The following is a 17,843-nucleotide window of genomic DNA, read 5'->3' as shown; positions in this document are numbered from 1 at the left end:
AACTGCTGCTAACTGAGCACTGGTTAGCACGCCGTTTCGGGCAGGCGGTGTGTGGTTTTCTGCCGGCCAGTCCTGCGGCCCGTCTGGGGCGGTGCCCCGCGGTAACTGCGGCTGGTTTCGTGACATATCTATAGTAAGTAGACCTTAAAGTAATTATATAGAAGGCTTAATAGAAGAGGCCCTATAAAGTTATTATTCTTATAAATAAGATGATTAATAGTCTTAAGCTTATATATCTTATTGTCTTTTTAATATAAAAGAGGTATTATAGGTAGTCTAATAGCCTTATTATTAAATTTATTTTTATTAGTCTTATTATTAATATTAATAATAGCCTTATAGCAGTCCTCTAGGTCTTTTTACTTCTTCTTAATATTAGTAATTATATTTTTATTAATATAAAAAGTATAGAGTTATAGTTAAATTAATAGATATTTTACCTTAAGAGCCTTTTAAAGTAATATCTTATAGTTAGTAATAATAATTATTAGAGCTAGGATATTATAAGAGGTCTAGAAGTAGACTAATTAGCTAGCTAGCTAGTTATAATCTTCTTCTTACTTATTATTAATAAAGATAAAGGTAGTAGTAAAATTAATGCCTATATTAATTATACTAATAATCTAAAAGAGAAGTATATTATAGTAGTTAGTTTTATAGGTATTATTATATTATAGGGTTATTAGAAACTAATATTATATCTATAGAGCCTAGAGATAGCTCTAGAAAAGTACTATAAGCTAATAAGGATTATTATCAGTATATTAAATAGTATATAGCAGGCCAGTCTTATTAAGATACTTAAGAAGATATTATATAGCTATATAGCCCTCTAGAGCCTTAAGTTAAAGGCATAATTAAAAATTAGTTATATTAAGAAGAAGAAAGATCTTATTAGAGAAGGCCTCTTATAGAGCTAGCTTAATATTATATAGTTAAATAGAAGTAATTTTAAATATTATAATAATTATTATTACTATCTTAAAAGTAATTCTTTAATAAACTTAATAGCTAGTAATTAGGCTAGATAGCTTATAGTTATAATAATTATAAATAGCCTTAAAAGTCTATTAATAATTATTCTTCTTTAATATCTTAGCTATAGCCTTCTATAGATAATTAAACTCTTTAAATATATATATCTTTTATATTATAACTCTAGATAGCCTAAAGTAGCCTTAATTATATCTAATATTAATTCTTATAGCTAGCCTATCTTATATATTTAAAGACCTTATCTTAATAAAGGCAACTCTATTCTTTTTAGTCTAATTATTTAATTTAATTATAAGATTATTACTAATATAATAGATAGTTATAAAAAGACTATAGTTTAATAGAATAGAGGTAGTAAGATTATTAAAGGGCTAGAAGGCTAAAGACAAGAGATTGATATCACTTAATAATTTAAAGAGGGACAGTAATTTAAAATCTATTTTAAATTAATAATTAGGCAGATATCATTAAGAAAGTTCAAGAGCTTCAATTTCTAATGATATATATTAATGTGGCGGCCGTCATAGTGGTTTGAAATTGATCATTTGTTATGTTTCGTGTTTGGTGGAGATTGGGCGTGTTGAAAAACCGGCAAAATAATGGCGGTGTGGAAATTGTGGAGAAAGCCGTCCCCCGATCGCTTTTTTACAGTCCCCCGATCGGGTCTCTCTTTTTTTGTCCTTTGATCTTCAAACCTAGACAGTCTTGGCAATATGCCAGAACAAGAAGGGGAAAACAATGACACATACAGTGGTTGGGACGATGTGAGACCGATCCTGATTCCACATCTCATCCGTCCAATCTTGGAGGATGCCTACACACAGAGTACATGTCCAACACTAGGCATCTGCGGGGATCATCCCCGGGGCCAAGACAAAATACACATCGGAGAGTTGGCCATAGATAGGTTCTATTGCTTCGAGAACAGCCAGCCAGCCGCAGCCTGTCAAGACGCATGCGACGGTAGCCCACCTGCGCCAACAGCATGGTTGCGTAAATTAGACACCCATGGTGGGAAGCGGGAAGCGTAATAATATCGAGGTAATATCGAACTAATCAATGCACGTAACCAAGGCAGGGGCTTGTGTAAGCTGCTGCTGTACAGACGGTCGAGTCGTGGGAAATGCCTCGAGCTGCACGCGTTTGTTGGTTTTGGGACCTTACATATGGATATAATGAAGAAATTCGCCTTGCCCACTCTATCGTCACCTCCCATGCCTCTCTTGGCTGCTACCCCAGAGATTGACTTAATACATCGTTCAGCCTTGCGCGCTGAGGTGGCATGCACCTAATACTACGCACAGGGTAAGGCACAGTTCCCTGGTCTCGCGGCAAGGACTTGCCGGGTGCGTGTGCGTGAAAGGATGATCTTGATCCTCTGGGTGTGCCCTTGATCGTCCCGGATACTACAGTATCCCGGGCCTGGAATGTTCTTGACCCTGTGGCACTCGCTCTCTCTCCGTCGGGAGCAGGCCGAGAATGAATGCTGATCGATTAAGGGTCCCCAATCCCTCGAGGCAGCAAGAGCTTTGGGGACAGTAAGCGACGATCCGCCGCGACCGACATGTACACGGCCCAGCTGGGCTGGCACACCCTTCACCCTTGCTCTCTTCCCGTAGCAGTAAACTCCTCCGGGGTCCTTCACCTTGGCAAACGTGAACCACGCCACGCAAGTGGTTATTCCTCCCGCGCTTGCAATGTGACATTCATCGGGTGCCGGCTCCTGATGTCGGATCGAGAAGACTTGGAAGCCGTCTTGGAAGGAATCCTTCGACTAGCGGCTCAAGGATTCTCATGCGTCGCAGCCCAGGACTGGCCCAATCCGCCTCGATCAGTCGCTTTCAACTACAGCAGGTTGCACCAGACCCCATCTCTCAAGGTTGGAGTACGGGTGCTCCTCCATCTGCTCCTCCCGATTCCTGGCGATCCAGTCGAACTCGGGGGGCCTCGCATCTCTGTTCTCGTCCTCATCCAGCTCCTCCATCACCACCTCCCCGCCTTCGTTGTAGTGTATCCTCCAGGCAGTCGCGCCCGCGGCAGTGTCGAGGCAGATATACCTCAGCCTGCCACGACTACAGCCACTATCTCCTACTCCCTCCGGGGCCGCGGCGACGAGGCGCCGCGCAAACGACACGGCCCTCTCGTCCTTGCCGCTGGGAATCCCCAGCAGGGCGATCCACACCGCCTCCAAGCCCTCCATCCCGCGGAGGCCGTCGGCGAACGGCTCGAGCCCGCTGAACAGGTCCTCCCGGTAGGCCAGCACGCGGAAGGCCAGCACGCGCACCGAGTCGAACAGGGGCAGGTAGCAGGCCTCCGGGGCGCCGAGCTCGGGCAGCAGCAGCCCGCGGGGCCGCAGGCGCCACTCCGCCGCGTCCGGGGCCAGCGGGTACCACTCGCGGTGGTTGGCGGCGATGTAGCCGTCCGGCCGCCGCCCCACGAACTGGTCGAGCAGCACGGAGGACCGGTTGAACCGCACGCCGACGAGCTCCTGGCCGTGCGTGTCGACGGCGAGCGCCAGGCCCGACAGCCAGGCCCTGTCGACCTCGCGGCTCAGGAAGGCGAGTGTGGCGAAGTCGGACTCGCTGAAGCCCAGCAGGCGGAGCCTGGGGAGCACCTCGGGCCCGACGACGTCCCTTGTCGCAATGACGCCGCGCTTGAGGTGGAGGAAGGGCCCCGCGGTGCAGATCCGCAGGGCCTCTAGGTAGGATGGGTCCGTCAGCATGGAGAGGTACTGCCTTGCAGAGGTGAGCTGCGGGAACGCGGGCGAGGGCTTGCTGAGGTACATGGACTCGCCGAGGACGAGCGACTTGAGCTTTAGCGGTGTGCCTCCTGCCTGCTGGTACTGGACGCAGAGGTGCTGCAGACGGTCGTGGGCGCCCTGGTCCATGACGATCTCGTTGGCGGAGAGCGAGAGGTGAGTAAGCAGGGGAGAGGTCTTGCAGATGTGAATTACGATCTGCGGCGGTCGCTCGGCTGGCCCCTGTGCGTGGTGGTAGGAGAAGGAGGTGAGGTTGGAGAAGCTCCAGGCCAGACTGGTTCTTCCTATTGATCTGCTCGTAGTTTGAGGCGCGTCGTTTTCGACATCGCCATGGTGCGCGCTTATCAGTAGTGATTGGAGGCGCGGGCAAGCCTCGTAAAGTGACCGTATGAAGGGAGTCGGCATCAGTGAGCCCTTCCACCTGGACGTTTCGGTCAGCTTTCGGAGACACGTCTTTAGACTCCCTAGAAACAGCCATCGCTCACCTGAAGGTGTGCAGACCTGCTGCCTGCCTGAGCAGAGACTCCAGGGCCCTGCTCTGGACCTCTTTGCTCTCGTCGCCATAAAGGTCCTTCCGCGCGGCGTCGGCGGCAGCGACGTTGAGAATCCTGAGATTCGCCAGGCGGGATGGGCGCGCTACATCCTCAGGCATCTCTGCCAGCGCTGTTAAGTCCCCGTAGCCAATCCATAGCTCTTCGTAAAGCTTGAGAGAAAAGATCTTGTAGGAGGACCTGTTGACTAAACAGAGCTGGCGGATGGATTTACGCGTGGCAACCTGTGGTGGTGAAGAGCATTTTGGGCATTTCGGTCAACAATCAGATCACCTCTTTTCTCGGGGCCACGGCCGCATACCTGATCACGCAGAGAATGTAAGAGATCCGGCGTTGAGAAAAAGGTCTGCGATGCAGACATGGTCTTGGCCCCAGACTGTGCCGATCGACGTGTGTGTGTTGTATGCTTCAATGAAGGGTGTGCTTGTGCAGTGCTGAGGCGGTGCACGCGTTATCAGATCCAGGCACAGGCGGTGGGGAGGGAGGTGGGGCGGCTGGCGGATGCGGGATTAGCATCATACACACCTGCATAATGTGTGCACTAGGTAGTTTCGTCCAGTTTCCCAAGTTTGACTGCAAAGTACACCTCCAGCTCTGCCGGAGTCAACTTTGGTGCTTACACCATGCGTCGATGGAACATCGTGTCATGGTGAGAAACCAACGGAGGCTTGTCCTTGCAGTGAGAGAAAGCTCCCACATTGACAAAGCTTGATAGGGCTTGCTAACTCTGCCCGTGCCAAACGGCCAAACCCTAACAGAAGAAGCAATCTCAGAATACACGGATCAAGACGAGATACATCATTCGGTACTTCATTCATCACGACAAAGTTATGAAAAGACTATCGGTAATATAAGGCACGAATCTAACCAAAGGCAGGCTCCTGCTTGGCGCCGTCAATACCACCCAAATAACTGACCCTGTCCTTGCAGTAAAACTCGACGTCGATCTTCTTGTCGAGACTGGCTTTCCCGTTGTCCAGCCCGCCGGCCTTGATGACAACCACTCCGGGCATGATGTCGAGCTTGGTGAAGAGGCTGGAGCCGCAGTTGGCACAGAAGAAGTGGCGATTGTTCTTACCCGAGGCACCGGTAATGTCGTAGTGCTTTGGGGTTCCTAGTTCATCATTTTTCAGCTCATGTACCTCTATCTCTTGCAGCTCCTGCATCCACGTCCGCCAGCCTTACCCTTGGTAACCTTGAACGCTTCCTCGGGGACCACGGCGTTGGAAGTGTACGGCCCACCAGTCCACTGGAACGAAGTTTCAGCAAAAGTTGCCTACTGTGATAATGACTGCGGAGCTGAGCTTTACCTTCTGGCAGTCGAGGCAGTGGCAGAGAGCAGTCACCTTGGGCTCGCCTAGGCTGTATTAGTAGCGACAAGGTCAACACACCTCTCTCACACCAGTTGACCTACTTGAGCTCTCGTAGGCGATCTCGCCACACATGCAGCTACCTTGAAGAGCGGCCATGGTTTCAATTGTGGAACGTGTGATTCGAAAGTGAATGAGAATGATACTGCAACTGGAGTTGATGAGATGACTTGGTCTTCGAAGGATGCCATTTATGCCGCGGGGTAACAGCACTATTTGTATCTGGTGAAAATGCTCCGCGTAATAGATCTAGATAGCGCAACAACTTAGTCTCGGGGACACGGATGGTAGCGTACATGGGGCGTTGACTTGGCCCCAGTTCTGCGTGCATTTTGGTGTTGAATAATCAACTAATTACGCATCACGTCGTGAGCCCCGCCTCCGTTGCTTTTTTGAACCACATGAATGGCTGGTTGAGCAGCTCCCGCACGACCGGCCAAGTGGGCACTGCCGGATCTAGCAAGTTTGATCGAGTCTAGCAATGAACTAGGGAGACGTCATGTTTTTGTTGACAACCCAGAAGTTCTAGATACTCGCCGTGATCGTGATCGGTGGATATCGGCGGTCCATGTTCAGTGCCGGGACTGGAGCCTGGTGAGCTTGGCAGATAGACATGTAACCATCGATTGGTATATATCTAAGTTCCTCGACATGTGTGTTGTAATCAACCCTGCTGTGCCTCTTTTCACTGGTCTACGACGACAATTTGTCAAGAGCATCCCGGGTATGATCGAATATGCGAGGTAATCAGGAATCATATATCGCGTCACGCTCGGGAATAATCCCGTTCAGAAGCAACGTGTTGGTCGCCTCTAAGGTGACGCCCGTCTGACCAGATGCTTTAGAAAGAGGAGTGTACTTTCACCATGATGATCCCCGTGACCCATGCGCCCATGCGGGCATCAGCTGAGCAGGACACATCAGGGAGATTGGCTCTGCCGAGACACATTATGTCTAGCATATCTCAGGCATCTCCGGGACGGAACGGTGCCCGACGACCGAGATCGACGCTAGGATCTTGTCTAGCTCGGCCTTCTCCTCCGCCGAGAGCGGCACGGGCCTGCAGTTCTCCTCCACCTTGGCTGGCGACGTGGTGCCGGGGATGGGGATGATGGTGCCGCAGTTGCCGACCTCGGAATGCGCGCGCACCCAAGCCAGAGCCAGCTGAGCAGGCTTGACGCCCTTGCGAGCCGCAAACTCCTCGACCTTGTCCACGAGATCCAGGTTTTTGTTAAAGTTCTAACCACATCAGTGAAACTTCCATGAGTGAATGAACGTGGGACAGCAATGCTTACCTCCCCGCGAAACCTCCCCAGCATCCTCCGCAGGTCCCCCTCGGGAATGTCCTCAAACCTCCGGATCTGGCCCGTAAGGAAGCCGTACCCCAGCGGCGCATAGGCCCAGATCTCGACGCCGTTCTCCCTGCACACCTCCGCCACGCCGTTGGTCAGGATCTCGGTGCTCCACAGCGACAACTCCTCCTCCACGGCGGCGATCGGCACCACGGCGCACGCCCGCCGGATCGTCTCGGCGCTGACCTCGGACAGGCCCGCCGCGCCGACCTCGCCCCTGCCGACGAGCTCCCTCAGCGCCGCCGCCGTCTCCTCGACGGGGACATTCCCGTCGTCCATGCGCGCGGGCCCAAAGATGTCCATCCGCTTGTTCGGCCCCAGCAGGGCGGCGCACTCGGCCGCGCTGGCGAGCACCTCCGCGCGGCTGGTCGCCGGCCGCAGCAGCGGCGGCGCGCCGGCGATGCACCCGCGCACGAAGAGCGTTACCTTGGCGGCGTCCTCGGGGTGCTGCGCGAAGTAGCGCCCCAGGAGCTGCAGGCCGGCGCCCGGGTTGTCGGGCGGGCCGTAGGCGTAGGCCGTGGACCAGCGGGTGGCGCCGCCGGCGATGGCGGCCTTCATGCAGGCGAAGGCCTGCTCGTCTGGGGTGATTTCGGGGCGCCATGTGAAGTTGAGGAAGCCCATGCCCCGGATTTGGAGTTAAGCACTCACTTGCCATGGCTCCACTTCTACCAGCATGCACATTTGTGCCCTGAGAAGGGTGGACATAAGTGACTGAAGACTGTCTACAAGCCTGAGTATATCCGCGCCGACGAGGTTCACCTACACTGCAAGTAGCATCGGTGGCCCGCAGCATGACGCGCCGGCCGGTGACAGCATGCTACTGATAGACTGGATCGTAATCATGTAATATTCTCCCACAGTATTTGTCAGCGATCTGTCTCTCTCTCTACTTCGGCATCATCCGATCAACCCATTTGAGCAGAGGTCGATCACTGAAGCCTGTTGTAGGACCATACTCAGGGCCTCGCGCCTTGCAATGGTCGTGCCCCAGCGATTTCCTTCTATCTGGGCAAGATATCAATGGAGTCATAGCCCGGCGTTGTAGTCGTGCCCTCATCAGTTGCAGTCCTTGACGTTTCACCATTTTAGCTTGCCGAGTCACTCCTTTGTGGTGATGTTGGGGTGCTCGAGTCCACCTGACAAGTGACAAAGACTCATCAGTCAACACGTCGCAGTATCTGCGGAGTCACTTGCCATTTCGTGATGAGTGCTTTGTTCAAATAGAATGACATCTCACATCAAGAAATGTACTTATAGGTCCCCAGACCGACGGCACCCACGAACCAACGGTGGAAACGATTGCCCTAAACAACTCATCAGTCACGGACCATTCTCTTTCCCCTGTCAAGAAAAAAAAAGGCTTGTAAGTTCATTGCCGATCGCAGGTTCATCCCCAACATCATCAGTGATAATTACTCATCAGATCCGACAGGGTATCAAATAAAAACAATGCAACTTCCTCTCCTCACCGCAACCCTGCTCCTCTCCTCCGCCCTCGGCGTGGCGGCCACACCGGTGCCGGAGGAGAACGTCTCGGGCGACGTGCCGGAGTGCAACGAGAGCCGGTATGAGTGGTTTCACGGCGTCGAGGACCACAGGACCCTCGTCAGCGCGTGCTACTGGTTCGTATGCACGCCGATGAACAGGTGGCGGCTGGTCCGGAACTGCGGCGACACGTCGCGGTGCAACAGGGACGTGCCGACTGGGTGCATCGACGCCGGGGGTCTTCCATATTGAACGGTGGAAGTTGTGGATCTGTCTTTGTATCTGTGCATATTTTGCTAGGGGTGTTTTCTTCGATTTTTGCGACTCTCTGAGTTGGTGGGAGGAGGATGGGTAGCAGGGACAGGCACAGGTGGCCGTGCTGGAGACCCAGGAAACAAACAACATACCCTTCCTTAGTCAAGATGATGTCAACCCAGTGACGCGCATTGAGTGCCTATGTTCAGCAGCAAAACTTGTGACCGGGATGTCTCGAGAAGAAATCGGGATCTCAAGGCGAGAAGCTCCCGTGTCTTTGTATCATGCTTGAGCGGGTGCTAGCCTGTATTGGGAAATAAATACGGACGGGGCACACACTGGGCAACGCTTTGCCGGATTGGGCCTTTTACGAGTTCGCGAACAGTCCGGGAGTCATCCCTCAGCTTCAATGCCCCAACATTGTATAAAAAGAGTCGTGTTTCTTTCTGATTTTCTTCGCCATATATGTCTTCTACTTTTTTGATCGTTCTTCGAATCACATTACTTGCCTTTGCTTAGTCGGTGTTATCATCCAACTCTGTCGCACTAGACCACGGAGACCAACACGACTTACATCAACCTCAAAATGGCCCTGCCGACAGCCCTCACTAGAGGCATCGCGGCTTCACGCACGACGTCCCATATCATGAAGCCAATAAACCCCAAAACATTCCCTCGTCACTTGGCTGCGCCTTCCGCGACGAGATCATCTCAGATCCACCGCTCCTTCAGTACCCGACCTGCCCTCCACTCCCAACAACAACAACCCAACGCACCAGACAAATCGACCAACACCAGTGCCAACCAGATCACCAACCAGGGCCAACAACAGAAGCAGGCACCAAAGGCCAACTATGTGACCCTCCTCGACCAGCTCGGCGCGACCCGCCGCACCAAGATCGTCGTGATCGTAGCGCTAGGCATTTTCGGCACCATGGAGACCATCTTCTACGTTAAGGGGTTCTTGCGCTGGCTGTACCCGCCTCCCGAGGACGAGAGCGAGCCCAAAGTGTACAACTGAGTCTGCTATAGAGGTATCATGGACTGTGTAGATGATACGATCAGCGTGTAAGATCAAGTGTATTCTGCAGGCGTTGTTTGTTCTGCTCTCTGGCTAGCGGTGTCATTCCCCTTTCATTCTCATAGGAAAGCGAAAAGGGCGTATCAAAGCAATGGTTGTCTATCTCCCAGTAGAATGGGATCCCAGGTGCTCAGTACCTTATGTATATCTCATAGAGCGAAGCATACAGTCTCCCCTATATATCTCACCAGCCCACCTGAACTGACCTTGGCTGCCTATATACGAACCCCCAGTACATCCTTGATCCACCTGACAACCCCCTCCGCCGCCCCAGAGACTCCAGCCGCGACCCAATCCCACCCGGCCTTGACCAGCTGGCAGCCCTTGACCACGCACCACCCCGTCCCGAAGAACACGAGCATCAGCGCCGCCCACGCGAGGATGTACTCCTTCCTCCACCAGAACCACATCGCCGTGCCCTCCACCGCCCGCAGCAGACAGTGCCCGAGCCGGGCCCACACAGAAGGCCCCCTCGGAGGAGCTGGCGACGGCGGCCAGACGGGGCGTGACATGGCGCCGTAGTTTAGCCGCGCAGCGTTGTTGCTGCTGCCGCGCAGGCTGGTCCGCTCGTTGCTCCTGGCGTTGCGGCTGTCGCTCGGGTACGCGTCGGGCAGGCTGGAAGGGCAGTACCGCTGGTCGTGGTGGTGGTGGCTGCTGGCGCTGGCGCTGGGCCTCGGCGTGCGCTGCGGCTGGCGCTGCCCGGAGATTCGGCTCAGGTAGCTGTACGCCGGGGGTTCCGTCATCGCCGCTACTGCCGGGGGTCGCGTCCGGGGTAGCGACGACGACGACGGCTCGGATGTCCGGCGGGGTGTCGGCGGCGGGAAGCCGCTCGCGCGGTAGATCACCGCCAGCATGTCCTCCTCTGTCGGACTCAGGGGCGGTGACAGCGGCGGCGCTGGGACGCCGACCGCGCCAGTGGTAATCGGATATCCGCACCGCTGCGCTAGTATCTTGAACGAAGCCGGCGACAGCGCCGTGCTGTCGTGCCCCCGGGTGTACCGCCTCGTGGCGTCGAGGGGGATGGTCAAGCGACGGCTGATGTTGACGTACGAGTTCTTCCTCAGGGGCTCGCAGCCCGGCGCAAGCTCCAGGATCAGTCCATCCGTCGGGTGCGGCTTGCTCGGGTGGATGGGCAGGTAGTCTGCCCAGAGGTGGCGCTTGTGGGGCTCGCGGAAGTGGTCCTGGAGGTCCTGCTTCTGGAAGGATGTCACCTTGGGTTGGGAAGTGTTAGAGAGAGGATTTCAGTAGAAGCTGAGGCAAGGTAGCCTGAACATACCGTCAGCACTTCGACTTTCCCATCAGGCGAGATGGAGGACGACAGTATCACAACAGGATGGTCGTAGCCTTCTTCGTCGAGGGCAATGGACGAGCAGTCGACGGTGATTTCGCGCTTCGGTGGCAAGAACCGAATCCTCCCGGCCCAAGACACCGCCGCCGCCGCCGCTCCCGGTGGTGGCGGAGGCGGCGGGTGCGGGTAGCGCGGGCGGGTATGTCTCCTCGGCATACGGTCACTGTCGGCGCGGAGGTGTGCGACTGTGAAGCCAGGCATTTCGACTCGCCTCGAGCAATCTGTAAGCGCTGTCTAACTCTCCCCAAGGTGTTTGCAAGACATCTTGAATTGGAAAAGAATCAGATCAGGCGAACATGGCCAGGTCAGAGCTGACAGTTGCTGAGGAGGGAGGGAAAATCAGCACATTCTTATTTCAAACAAGTGAGGCGAGCATGTTTGGGGGAAGCTCCTGGTAGGCAGATAGGCAACGCTGGGGGTGCTGTTCCTCTGCTGATGTGGACGACCTCCCGCAGCATTGGAGGTGTCTCTGCATGAAACTGCACAGCTCTGTTGGCGGCCCGGGGCGCTCGGCCAATGGATGCTGGGCGAGCCGCAGTTCATCATGCACGGGGGCTGAGCCGGCCAATTGCAGAGGCCGGCACAAGGCAGATGGGGTAAGCAAGGCATCACCCGAATGGGCAGAGGCAGCCTGACTGCATTTCCGGCTGGCTATGGAATATCGGAGACGCAAAAGATGCGATTCGCAACAGGAGGCCGCCGTTGGTGGTGCGTTGTATTGTTGGTCGAGAAGGCTGAAGATCAACTATGGTGATGTATTGAGGGCGGCAGAAATGATAGGCAAATGAACCCGGCACAGGAAGGGGTGCCATTTCTCCAAGATCTAACGCTTCTATTGTAATCATAATCATTACTCTTGTACTTAATCAATCTCAGCCGTCAGTCTACTGAGGCGGCACCTCATCCGGGACAGGCAGTCCGTCGCCAATTTCCACCATGTCGGGCCAGCTCCAGCCCATGCCGCCGCCGCTCTTGGCCGTCTGCTCCCACTGCTCCAGGACAAAGTTGTCTTTCGTATCGCCGTCCTCCTTGATGTCAAAGATGCGGTAGTCGGCGTTGAACCAGAAGCAGCCCGTCATGGCCTGGCGCAGGAAGCCCGAGTGCGAGACGACGACGACGGCCTTCTCGGGCCGGCCGTCGAGCTCGCGGACGCAGGTCTGGGCGCGGTTGAGCAGGGCCTTGCGGGTGAAGGCGTAGTGGGCGCCCGCGGAGGAGGTCTTGTCCGGGTAGACCGGGTCGACGTGGGAGAAGTCGATGGCGGGGAATTCCTTCTTGAGTGACTCGAGGTCGGAGCCCGTGTCGCAGGGTTTTGATGAGTTTTCTAAGAGGGTATGCATGTCAGCTGCAGCTCTTTGTCTGTGAAGGGTGGGGTTAAGGGAGCATATGTTCACGTCTGCTCGAACTAGCAAGCCGAACCGGGTATGATGTATAGAGTATAGCAACAGGAAGTGGATAGGGCGGTAGGATCTCACCTTGCCAGCCGGCATGGGCCTGTATCGGCACACCCTGCTCGATCAACCAGTCTAGAGCAATGAGGGCGGTCTGGCATGTCCTCCTCATCGGGCTGACGAGAATGAGGCCGACATCCAGTTGGCCGGGCAGGGTCTGGATGAGCTTCTCCCGGAGCTCCTTGCTCTGATTTCGGCCGAGTTCGGTCAGATCCGGGTCGTGTATCTCATAGTCCTGTATCGAGATGTCAGTCCATTTGCATATCCTGAGACACTCGTGAGAGTCGGGTAGACTTATTCGTTTCATTGTGCAGCGCTTGCGCGTGGCGTATCAGGACCAACGTGGGAGCCATCTTGCGGCGGTGAAGTCGTTTTTTGTTGAATTGCACAGATTTATGGCGGATGCCAGTCTTGATGACTCGGAAATAGTCTGCTCGTGAGAGCTTTTATAAGATATAAATTCGTATGCTGGTTGATTTAAATGATTGAGTCACAGTAAGCTATGTTAGTGAATGGTTTGCGTTACTCAGAACACGTTGGCTTTGTCAAACATTCGAAAAGCAGCTTGAGGCAGGACAAGAGGCCGCTTTGAATCTACACATATGGATGGGACTTGTGCACAGCCCAGACAGGCAGCGTGGTACTGTGCGACCCCACTCTGACTCAGTCAGCCGGACAGTGCGCATCCAAGAATGCCTTACGGTCAGGCAGCACTAAGATACGTGCTTGAGGTAGGTAGCCTAGTAGGTAACTAATTAATCCCCTGCCTACAGGCTCACTACCTACTGCGTATACTACAACAAATTCCACAATTCATGCATCTCCAGTCGGGTCTAGATCGCTGAGCTGCTGCCATAGCTGTGCGAACCTCTGCACCACCTCAGTCTGCCTCAGTCTGCCTCAGCCTCCCTCCCACTCCCGCGCTCTTCGCTGTCCGGACGCACAAGCACCACGGAAGAGCGACAATGACGAGCGTAGACGAGCTATTCAAGGTCAGGATCCCACCCAATTGCTTGCACCGTCGCATGCCACAACAGCCTCCAAAAAAGCAACCTCACTGACTGCCTCGCAGAAGTCCGGCCTGCCCAGCAAGCGCAAGCTCGAACCAGTCCGAGACCCGAGTAAGCAGGAGCATTCCTTTTTCCCTCCCTCCCTATCTCTAGCTAACGTTGCGTTCCCTCTCTCTCTACTCCAGCCGAGATCTACAAATCTGCCAAGCTCTCCCCGAACGGTCACTCGAGCCGCCACGCTCGCGTCGACGAGGACGAGAACGACGAAGACGACACCGAGGCCGGCCCCGCGCGCCCGCCACCCGAGGACGACGAAGACGGCGACTACGGGCCCGCCCGACCCGATGAAGACGACGGCGTCGACGACGAGGAGGGCGGCCGCTTCTTCGGCGGCGGCATCACCCGGCAGGAGGCAGAGGTGCTAGACTACCTGGACGACGGCGGCGACGGCGACGACACGGCGGCGCCCGAGAAGATCGACTCGGCCTGGCTGCGCCGCACCGCCCTGTCCCTCGAGAAGCGCATCAACAAGAACGCCGAGCTTCGCGCCCGCTTCGAGGCCCAGCCCGCCAAGTTCATCGACTCCGAGGCCGAGCTCGACGCCGAGGTGCGCGCCCTGTCCATCCTCGCCGACCACCCGGCCCTGTACCCGGAATTCGCGGCCCTCGGCACCGCCGCCTCGCTGGCCTCGCTGCTGGCGCACGACAACACCGACGTCGCCATCTCGGCGGCCCAGATCGTCGGCGAGCTGACGGCCGAGGACAACGACGCCCAGGCGACCGAGGAGCAGTGGGGCGCGCTGGCCGACGCGCTGCTCGAGGCCGACGTCGTGGGCCTGCTGGTCGGCAACCTCGGCCGGCTCGACGAGGACGGCGACGAGGCGGACCGGTCGGGCGTATACTACTGCCTCGCCGTCGTCGAGAACCTGTGCTCGCGCGCCGCGACGGCGGAGCAGATCGCCCGGGACGAGCCCCTGCTGAAGTGGCTCCTGCAGCGCATCCAGAAGAGCGAGTCGTCGTCGTCGTCGTCTTCTTCGTCAGTGTCCCAGAACAAGCAGTACGCCGCCGAGATTCTCGCCATCCTCGCCCAGTCCTCGCCCGCGAACCGCGCCGCCCTGGCCGCCCTCGACGCCGTCGACGCCATGCTCCAGCTCGTCGCGCCCTACCGCCGGCGCGACCCGGAGAAGGGCAGCGAGGAGGAGGAGTACGTGGCCGACCTCTTCGAGGCGCTGACGTGCGTCGTCGACGACGCCGAGGCCGGGAAGCCGCGCTTCGTCGAGGCGGAGGGCGTCGAGCTCTGCCTCATCATGGTCAAGGAGGGCAAGTCCGCGCGGCCCATGGCCCTGCGCCTGCTCGACCACGCCGTGTCCGGGCCCGGCGCGGCCGAGGTCTGCATGCGCGTCGTCGAGGCCGGCGGGCTCAAGACGCTCTTCACGGCGTTCATGAGCGGCCATAAGAAGAAGCAGCAGCAGCAGCACGAGGGCCAGGTCGTCGAGCACCTCGTCGGCATCTTCGCGTGGATGCTGCGCCTGCTGCCGGCCGACTCGGCCGAGCGGGTCCGCGCGCTGGCCAAGTTCGTCGAGAAGGAGTACGAGAAGACGGCGCGGCTGTGGGCGCTGCGGCGGCGGTACGCGGCGCGCGTGGCCGAGGCGGACGCGCGGATCGAGGAGGAGAAGGGGCAGGTCGAGGACGAGGAAGACAGGGAGGCCATGGCGGCGGAGTGGTTCTCGCGGCGGCTGGACGCGGGCTTGTACTGCCTGCAGACGATCGACGTCATCCTCGCGTGGCTGGTGGCCGAGGACGACGGCGCGCGGAGGAAGATCCGGGACTTGCTGGCGGACCAGGACCAAGGGTTCGAGGTGCTGAGGACGAGCCTGCAGGAGCAGATTGACGGGATCGACGTCGAGGACGAGGGCGGGCAGGAGACCAGGGAGATGCTGTCTACGCTCGTGGAGTTCTTGCAATAGAAGAGAATGGAGATGGACGAGTTGGCACGTCGTTTCAAGGTTTCAGATGATGAAAAATACCCCCATATAATGGTGAACGGGTTGTAGAGATAGTCATAGTGCAGCTCTTGCATTGTCTAGAATAAAACTGTACAAAACATCCTGTTCCCTCTCCATGCTCAACGATGGGTATGCCCTCAATGTATCGGGTCATGTCTCCAGCGAAGCGACAGGCACGGCATCATGGCCGCCCTTCAGAGAGTGTCACTCAAGACACCTTCCCCATCTATCTCCCATCTCTCCATCACGTCATCTCCTTCACGCAGCCACCTCGGACGGCGGCTCGGGCTTGGCCTCGAACACGGCCTTGAGTAGGTCCTGCACGACCTTGTCCTGGTTCTTCTGGCCCGCGGCCCGGATCTCCTTGATCTTGGCCTCGGCCTCCTTGTTGGCCTCCTCCTCGGCCGCCTTGTTGCCTTGGGTGTGCTGTGTTTCGTGGTTACGGTCAGCGACTCTGTGACCCGTGGTTGAGTTTTTGTTGGGGCGGTGGAGAATGGCAACCCACCTCGGACTCGAACTGCTTGTACTCGGCCTCCTTCTCCGCCTTGTAGGCGTCTATCTCCTTCTTGGCCTCGTCGCGGGCCTCCCTGACGCGCTTCGTCCGGACTGTATTTTAGGTGCATGCCACGAGGCTAGGGGTTAGTTGTTGTCGTGGTACGGTACCTGCTACTCGGTGGGGGGTATCGGGGAACGTACACTCGCGAGCTGTGGTAGGAGGCAAAGGATGGTTAGCTGGAGGCCTATTGGGGTTTGGAGGAGAGCGTATGTACCCTTCTGGACAATCTTGGAAGCTTCCCTCTCGGCCTGTTGTCGAATCGCGGTGTGAGCTATCAAACCATACGGGTGTCCTCGCAGAGAGTAGGGGGTGTCCTACATCGAGCAGGGTCTGGATGCCCGCCGAGTTCTGGGCAGACTGTGCAGATAGTTGGTTAGTCCTATTCGAGCTCCTCTCCCTCCGTCATCGTCATGGGACCAGCTAAGCGGGATAATCGTCCGGACGTACCATCTTTGCGGTTTAGTTCTGGAGCGTCTGGTCGAATACGCCGGGTCGGGATAAAAGCGAGGAGATATAAGCGATATCGATCGGGAAACAGAGTAGCGCAGCCAGGTAGTATCACGACAAAGGGTCAGCTGGGGTGGTGAACTTGACGGCGTCGTTTGGATTGAGGCTCCTCTCTCCGTCTCCAGGTACGTCCACGCCTCGAAGTTGCTAAAGGGCGCCAAGTGGGGGCAGGTGCTCAAGCTCTCAGCTTCCGCCTTCAATCGATAAGGCACGAGATACGCGAGGCGGTCACCCCCGGCAGAAACTGTTACATCACTCACTTGCACTGCTGAATTTCCGAGCTCCGGCCTCTGTCGGGGTCTGGTCTAGGATTTTGTATGGCATGTTGCGCTCGCATCCTTTCTCAGCCCACTTACATCGCCGCCAATCCTCCTCCCCTTCTCGAAAGGACTCACTCGCTGCCTGCAAAGACCGTCGCGCTGCCTGCAAACACAGCGTAGTTCGACCATTCTTCCGCTTCCAATTCCGTCCCAGTAAAAAAGGGCCAGCAGCCATGTCCCGCGCCTCCAAGCTCACCCTGCTGGGCACCTCGCTCTTCGCCGCCACGACCATCGCCATGGTGCACTTTCAGCAAAAGTTTGAGAAAGACGTACGTTGGACAAAACATACACCATACACTGCCGCTACCTCTTGTTGTTCTCCTGTTCCCAATTCCCATGGAAAACCCCTTCTCTGCAGCCAATGCGCCCCCCTTCAGTTGCAGCACCGAATACAGCACCTTCGCTAACAGTCCATGCTCTTACGACAACAGGCCATGCACGAAGGCGTCGTCCGGGACATGGAGCAGCAGCGCGTCAAGCGCGAGCGCCAGCTCGACTTTGACATGCAGCGCGCCCTCGAGGAGGAGTACAAGAAGGGCCAGACGGTGCGCGACTCGACGGGCGAGATGGACAGCAGTAGTAGTAGCGGCGGCGGCGGCGGCGGCGGCGCAGTGGCGAGGTAGCGTCGGGCGTCAATTGGAGAGGAGCATTGATCACACACGGCAATGCGCGCCTCCTCCCTACACGAGGCCTTGAGGATGGCAAGTTGGCAATACACAAGGCGGCGAGAGGGGGGGGGGGGGGGGGGTCGATTGAGAGTTTCGGCGGGCGGGAAGGGAGCCATGGCCTGACCAGCAACCA

At 56.0% G+C, this 17,843-nt stretch overlaps 8 protein-coding genes across 8 annotated transcripts; 3 read left to right on the top strand and 5 right to left on the bottom strand.

Moving 5' to 3' along the window:
- Positions 1 to 2,827: 2,827 nt before the first annotated feature.
- Positions 2,828 to 5,774, bottom strand: E0L32_012389 (uncharacterized protein; the record flags this gene model as incomplete). Its single annotated transcript, XM_031135225.1, has 6 exons — positions 2,828 to 4,175; positions 4,240 to 4,492; positions 5,174 to 5,419; positions 5,491 to 5,554; positions 5,616 to 5,662; positions 5,720 to 5,774. The coding sequence occupies 6 exons, from the start codon at positions 5,772 to 5,774 to the stop codon at positions 2,828 to 2,830; spliced, it is 2,013 nt and encodes a 670-aa protein (XP_030998496.1).
- An 855-nt stretch (positions 5,775 to 6,629) lies between these two features.
- On the bottom strand, positions 6,630 to 7,648 carry E0L32_012388 (uncharacterized protein; the record flags this gene model as incomplete). The annotated part of the gene is made up of 2 exons (XM_031135223.1): positions 6,630 to 6,914; positions 6,971 to 7,648. 2 exons carry the CDS (start codon positions 7,646 to 7,648, stop codon positions 6,630 to 6,632), a joined length of 963 nt encoding a protein of 320 aa, XP_030998495.1.
- Positions 7,649 to 9,353: 1,705 nt separating this feature from the next.
- Positions 9,354 to 9,788, top strand: E0L32_012387 (uncharacterized protein; the record flags this gene model as incomplete). Its single annotated transcript, XM_031135222.1, has 1 exon — positions 9,354 to 9,788. The coding sequence occupies one exon, from the start codon at positions 9,354 to 9,356 to the stop codon at positions 9,786 to 9,788; it is 435 nt and encodes a 144-aa protein (XP_030998494.1).
- Positions 9,789 to 9,997: 209 nt separating this feature from the next.
- Positions 9,998 to 11,397, bottom strand: E0L32_012386 (uncharacterized protein; the record flags this gene model as incomplete). Its single annotated transcript, XM_031135221.1, has 4 exons — positions 9,998 to 10,023; positions 10,076 to 10,791; positions 10,848 to 11,059; positions 11,125 to 11,397. The coding sequence occupies 4 exons, from the start codon at positions 11,395 to 11,397 to the stop codon at positions 9,998 to 10,000; spliced, it is 1,227 nt and encodes a 408-aa protein (XP_030998493.1).
- Positions 11,398 to 12,080: 683 nt separating this feature from the next.
- E0L32_012385 (uncharacterized protein) lies at positions 12,081 to 12,951 on the bottom strand (the record flags this gene model as incomplete). Its single annotated transcript, XM_031135220.1, has 2 exons — positions 12,081 to 12,598; positions 12,669 to 12,951. 2 exons carry the CDS (start codon positions 12,949 to 12,951, stop codon positions 12,081 to 12,083), a joined length of 801 nt encoding a protein of 266 aa, XP_030998492.1.
- Positions 12,952 to 13,336: 385 nt separating this feature from the next.
- Positions 13,337 to 15,620, top strand: E0L32_012384 (uncharacterized protein; the record flags this gene model as incomplete). The annotated part of the gene is made up of 3 exons (XM_031135219.1): positions 13,337 to 13,375; positions 13,717 to 13,765; positions 13,840 to 15,620. 3 exons carry the CDS (start codon positions 13,337 to 13,339, stop codon positions 15,618 to 15,620), a joined length of 1,869 nt encoding a protein of 622 aa, XP_030998491.1.
- A 297-nt stretch (positions 15,621 to 15,917) lies between these two features.
- On the bottom strand, positions 15,918 to 16,665 carry E0L32_012383 (uncharacterized protein; the record flags this gene model as incomplete). Its single annotated transcript, XM_031135218.1, has 4 exons — positions 15,918 to 16,085; positions 16,165 to 16,265; positions 16,323 to 16,572; positions 16,663 to 16,665. The coding sequence occupies 4 exons, from the start codon at positions 16,663 to 16,665 to the stop codon at positions 15,918 to 15,920; spliced, it is 522 nt and encodes a 173-aa protein (XP_030998490.1).
- A 550-nt stretch (positions 16,666 to 17,215) lies between these two features.
- Positions 17,216 to 17,665, top strand: E0L32_012382 (uncharacterized protein; the record flags this gene model as incomplete). The annotated part of the gene is made up of 2 exons (XM_031135217.1): positions 17,216 to 17,311; positions 17,474 to 17,665. The coding sequence occupies 2 exons, from the start codon at positions 17,216 to 17,218 to the stop codon at positions 17,663 to 17,665; spliced, it is 288 nt and encodes a 95-aa protein (XP_030998489.1).
- Between the last annotated feature and the right edge of the window lie 178 nt (positions 17,666 to 17,843).

This window comes from Thyridium curvatum, assembly GCF_004353045.1.
Source record: "Thyridium curvatum strain D216 chromosome Unknown NODE_166_length_17843_cov_94.950892, whole genome shotgun sequence".
Classification (NCBI taxonomy): Eukaryota; Fungi; Ascomycota; class Sordariomycetes; order Thyridiales; family Thyridiaceae; genus Thyridium; species Thyridium curvatum.
This window is presented reverse-complemented; position numbering and strand designations above follow the sequence as displayed.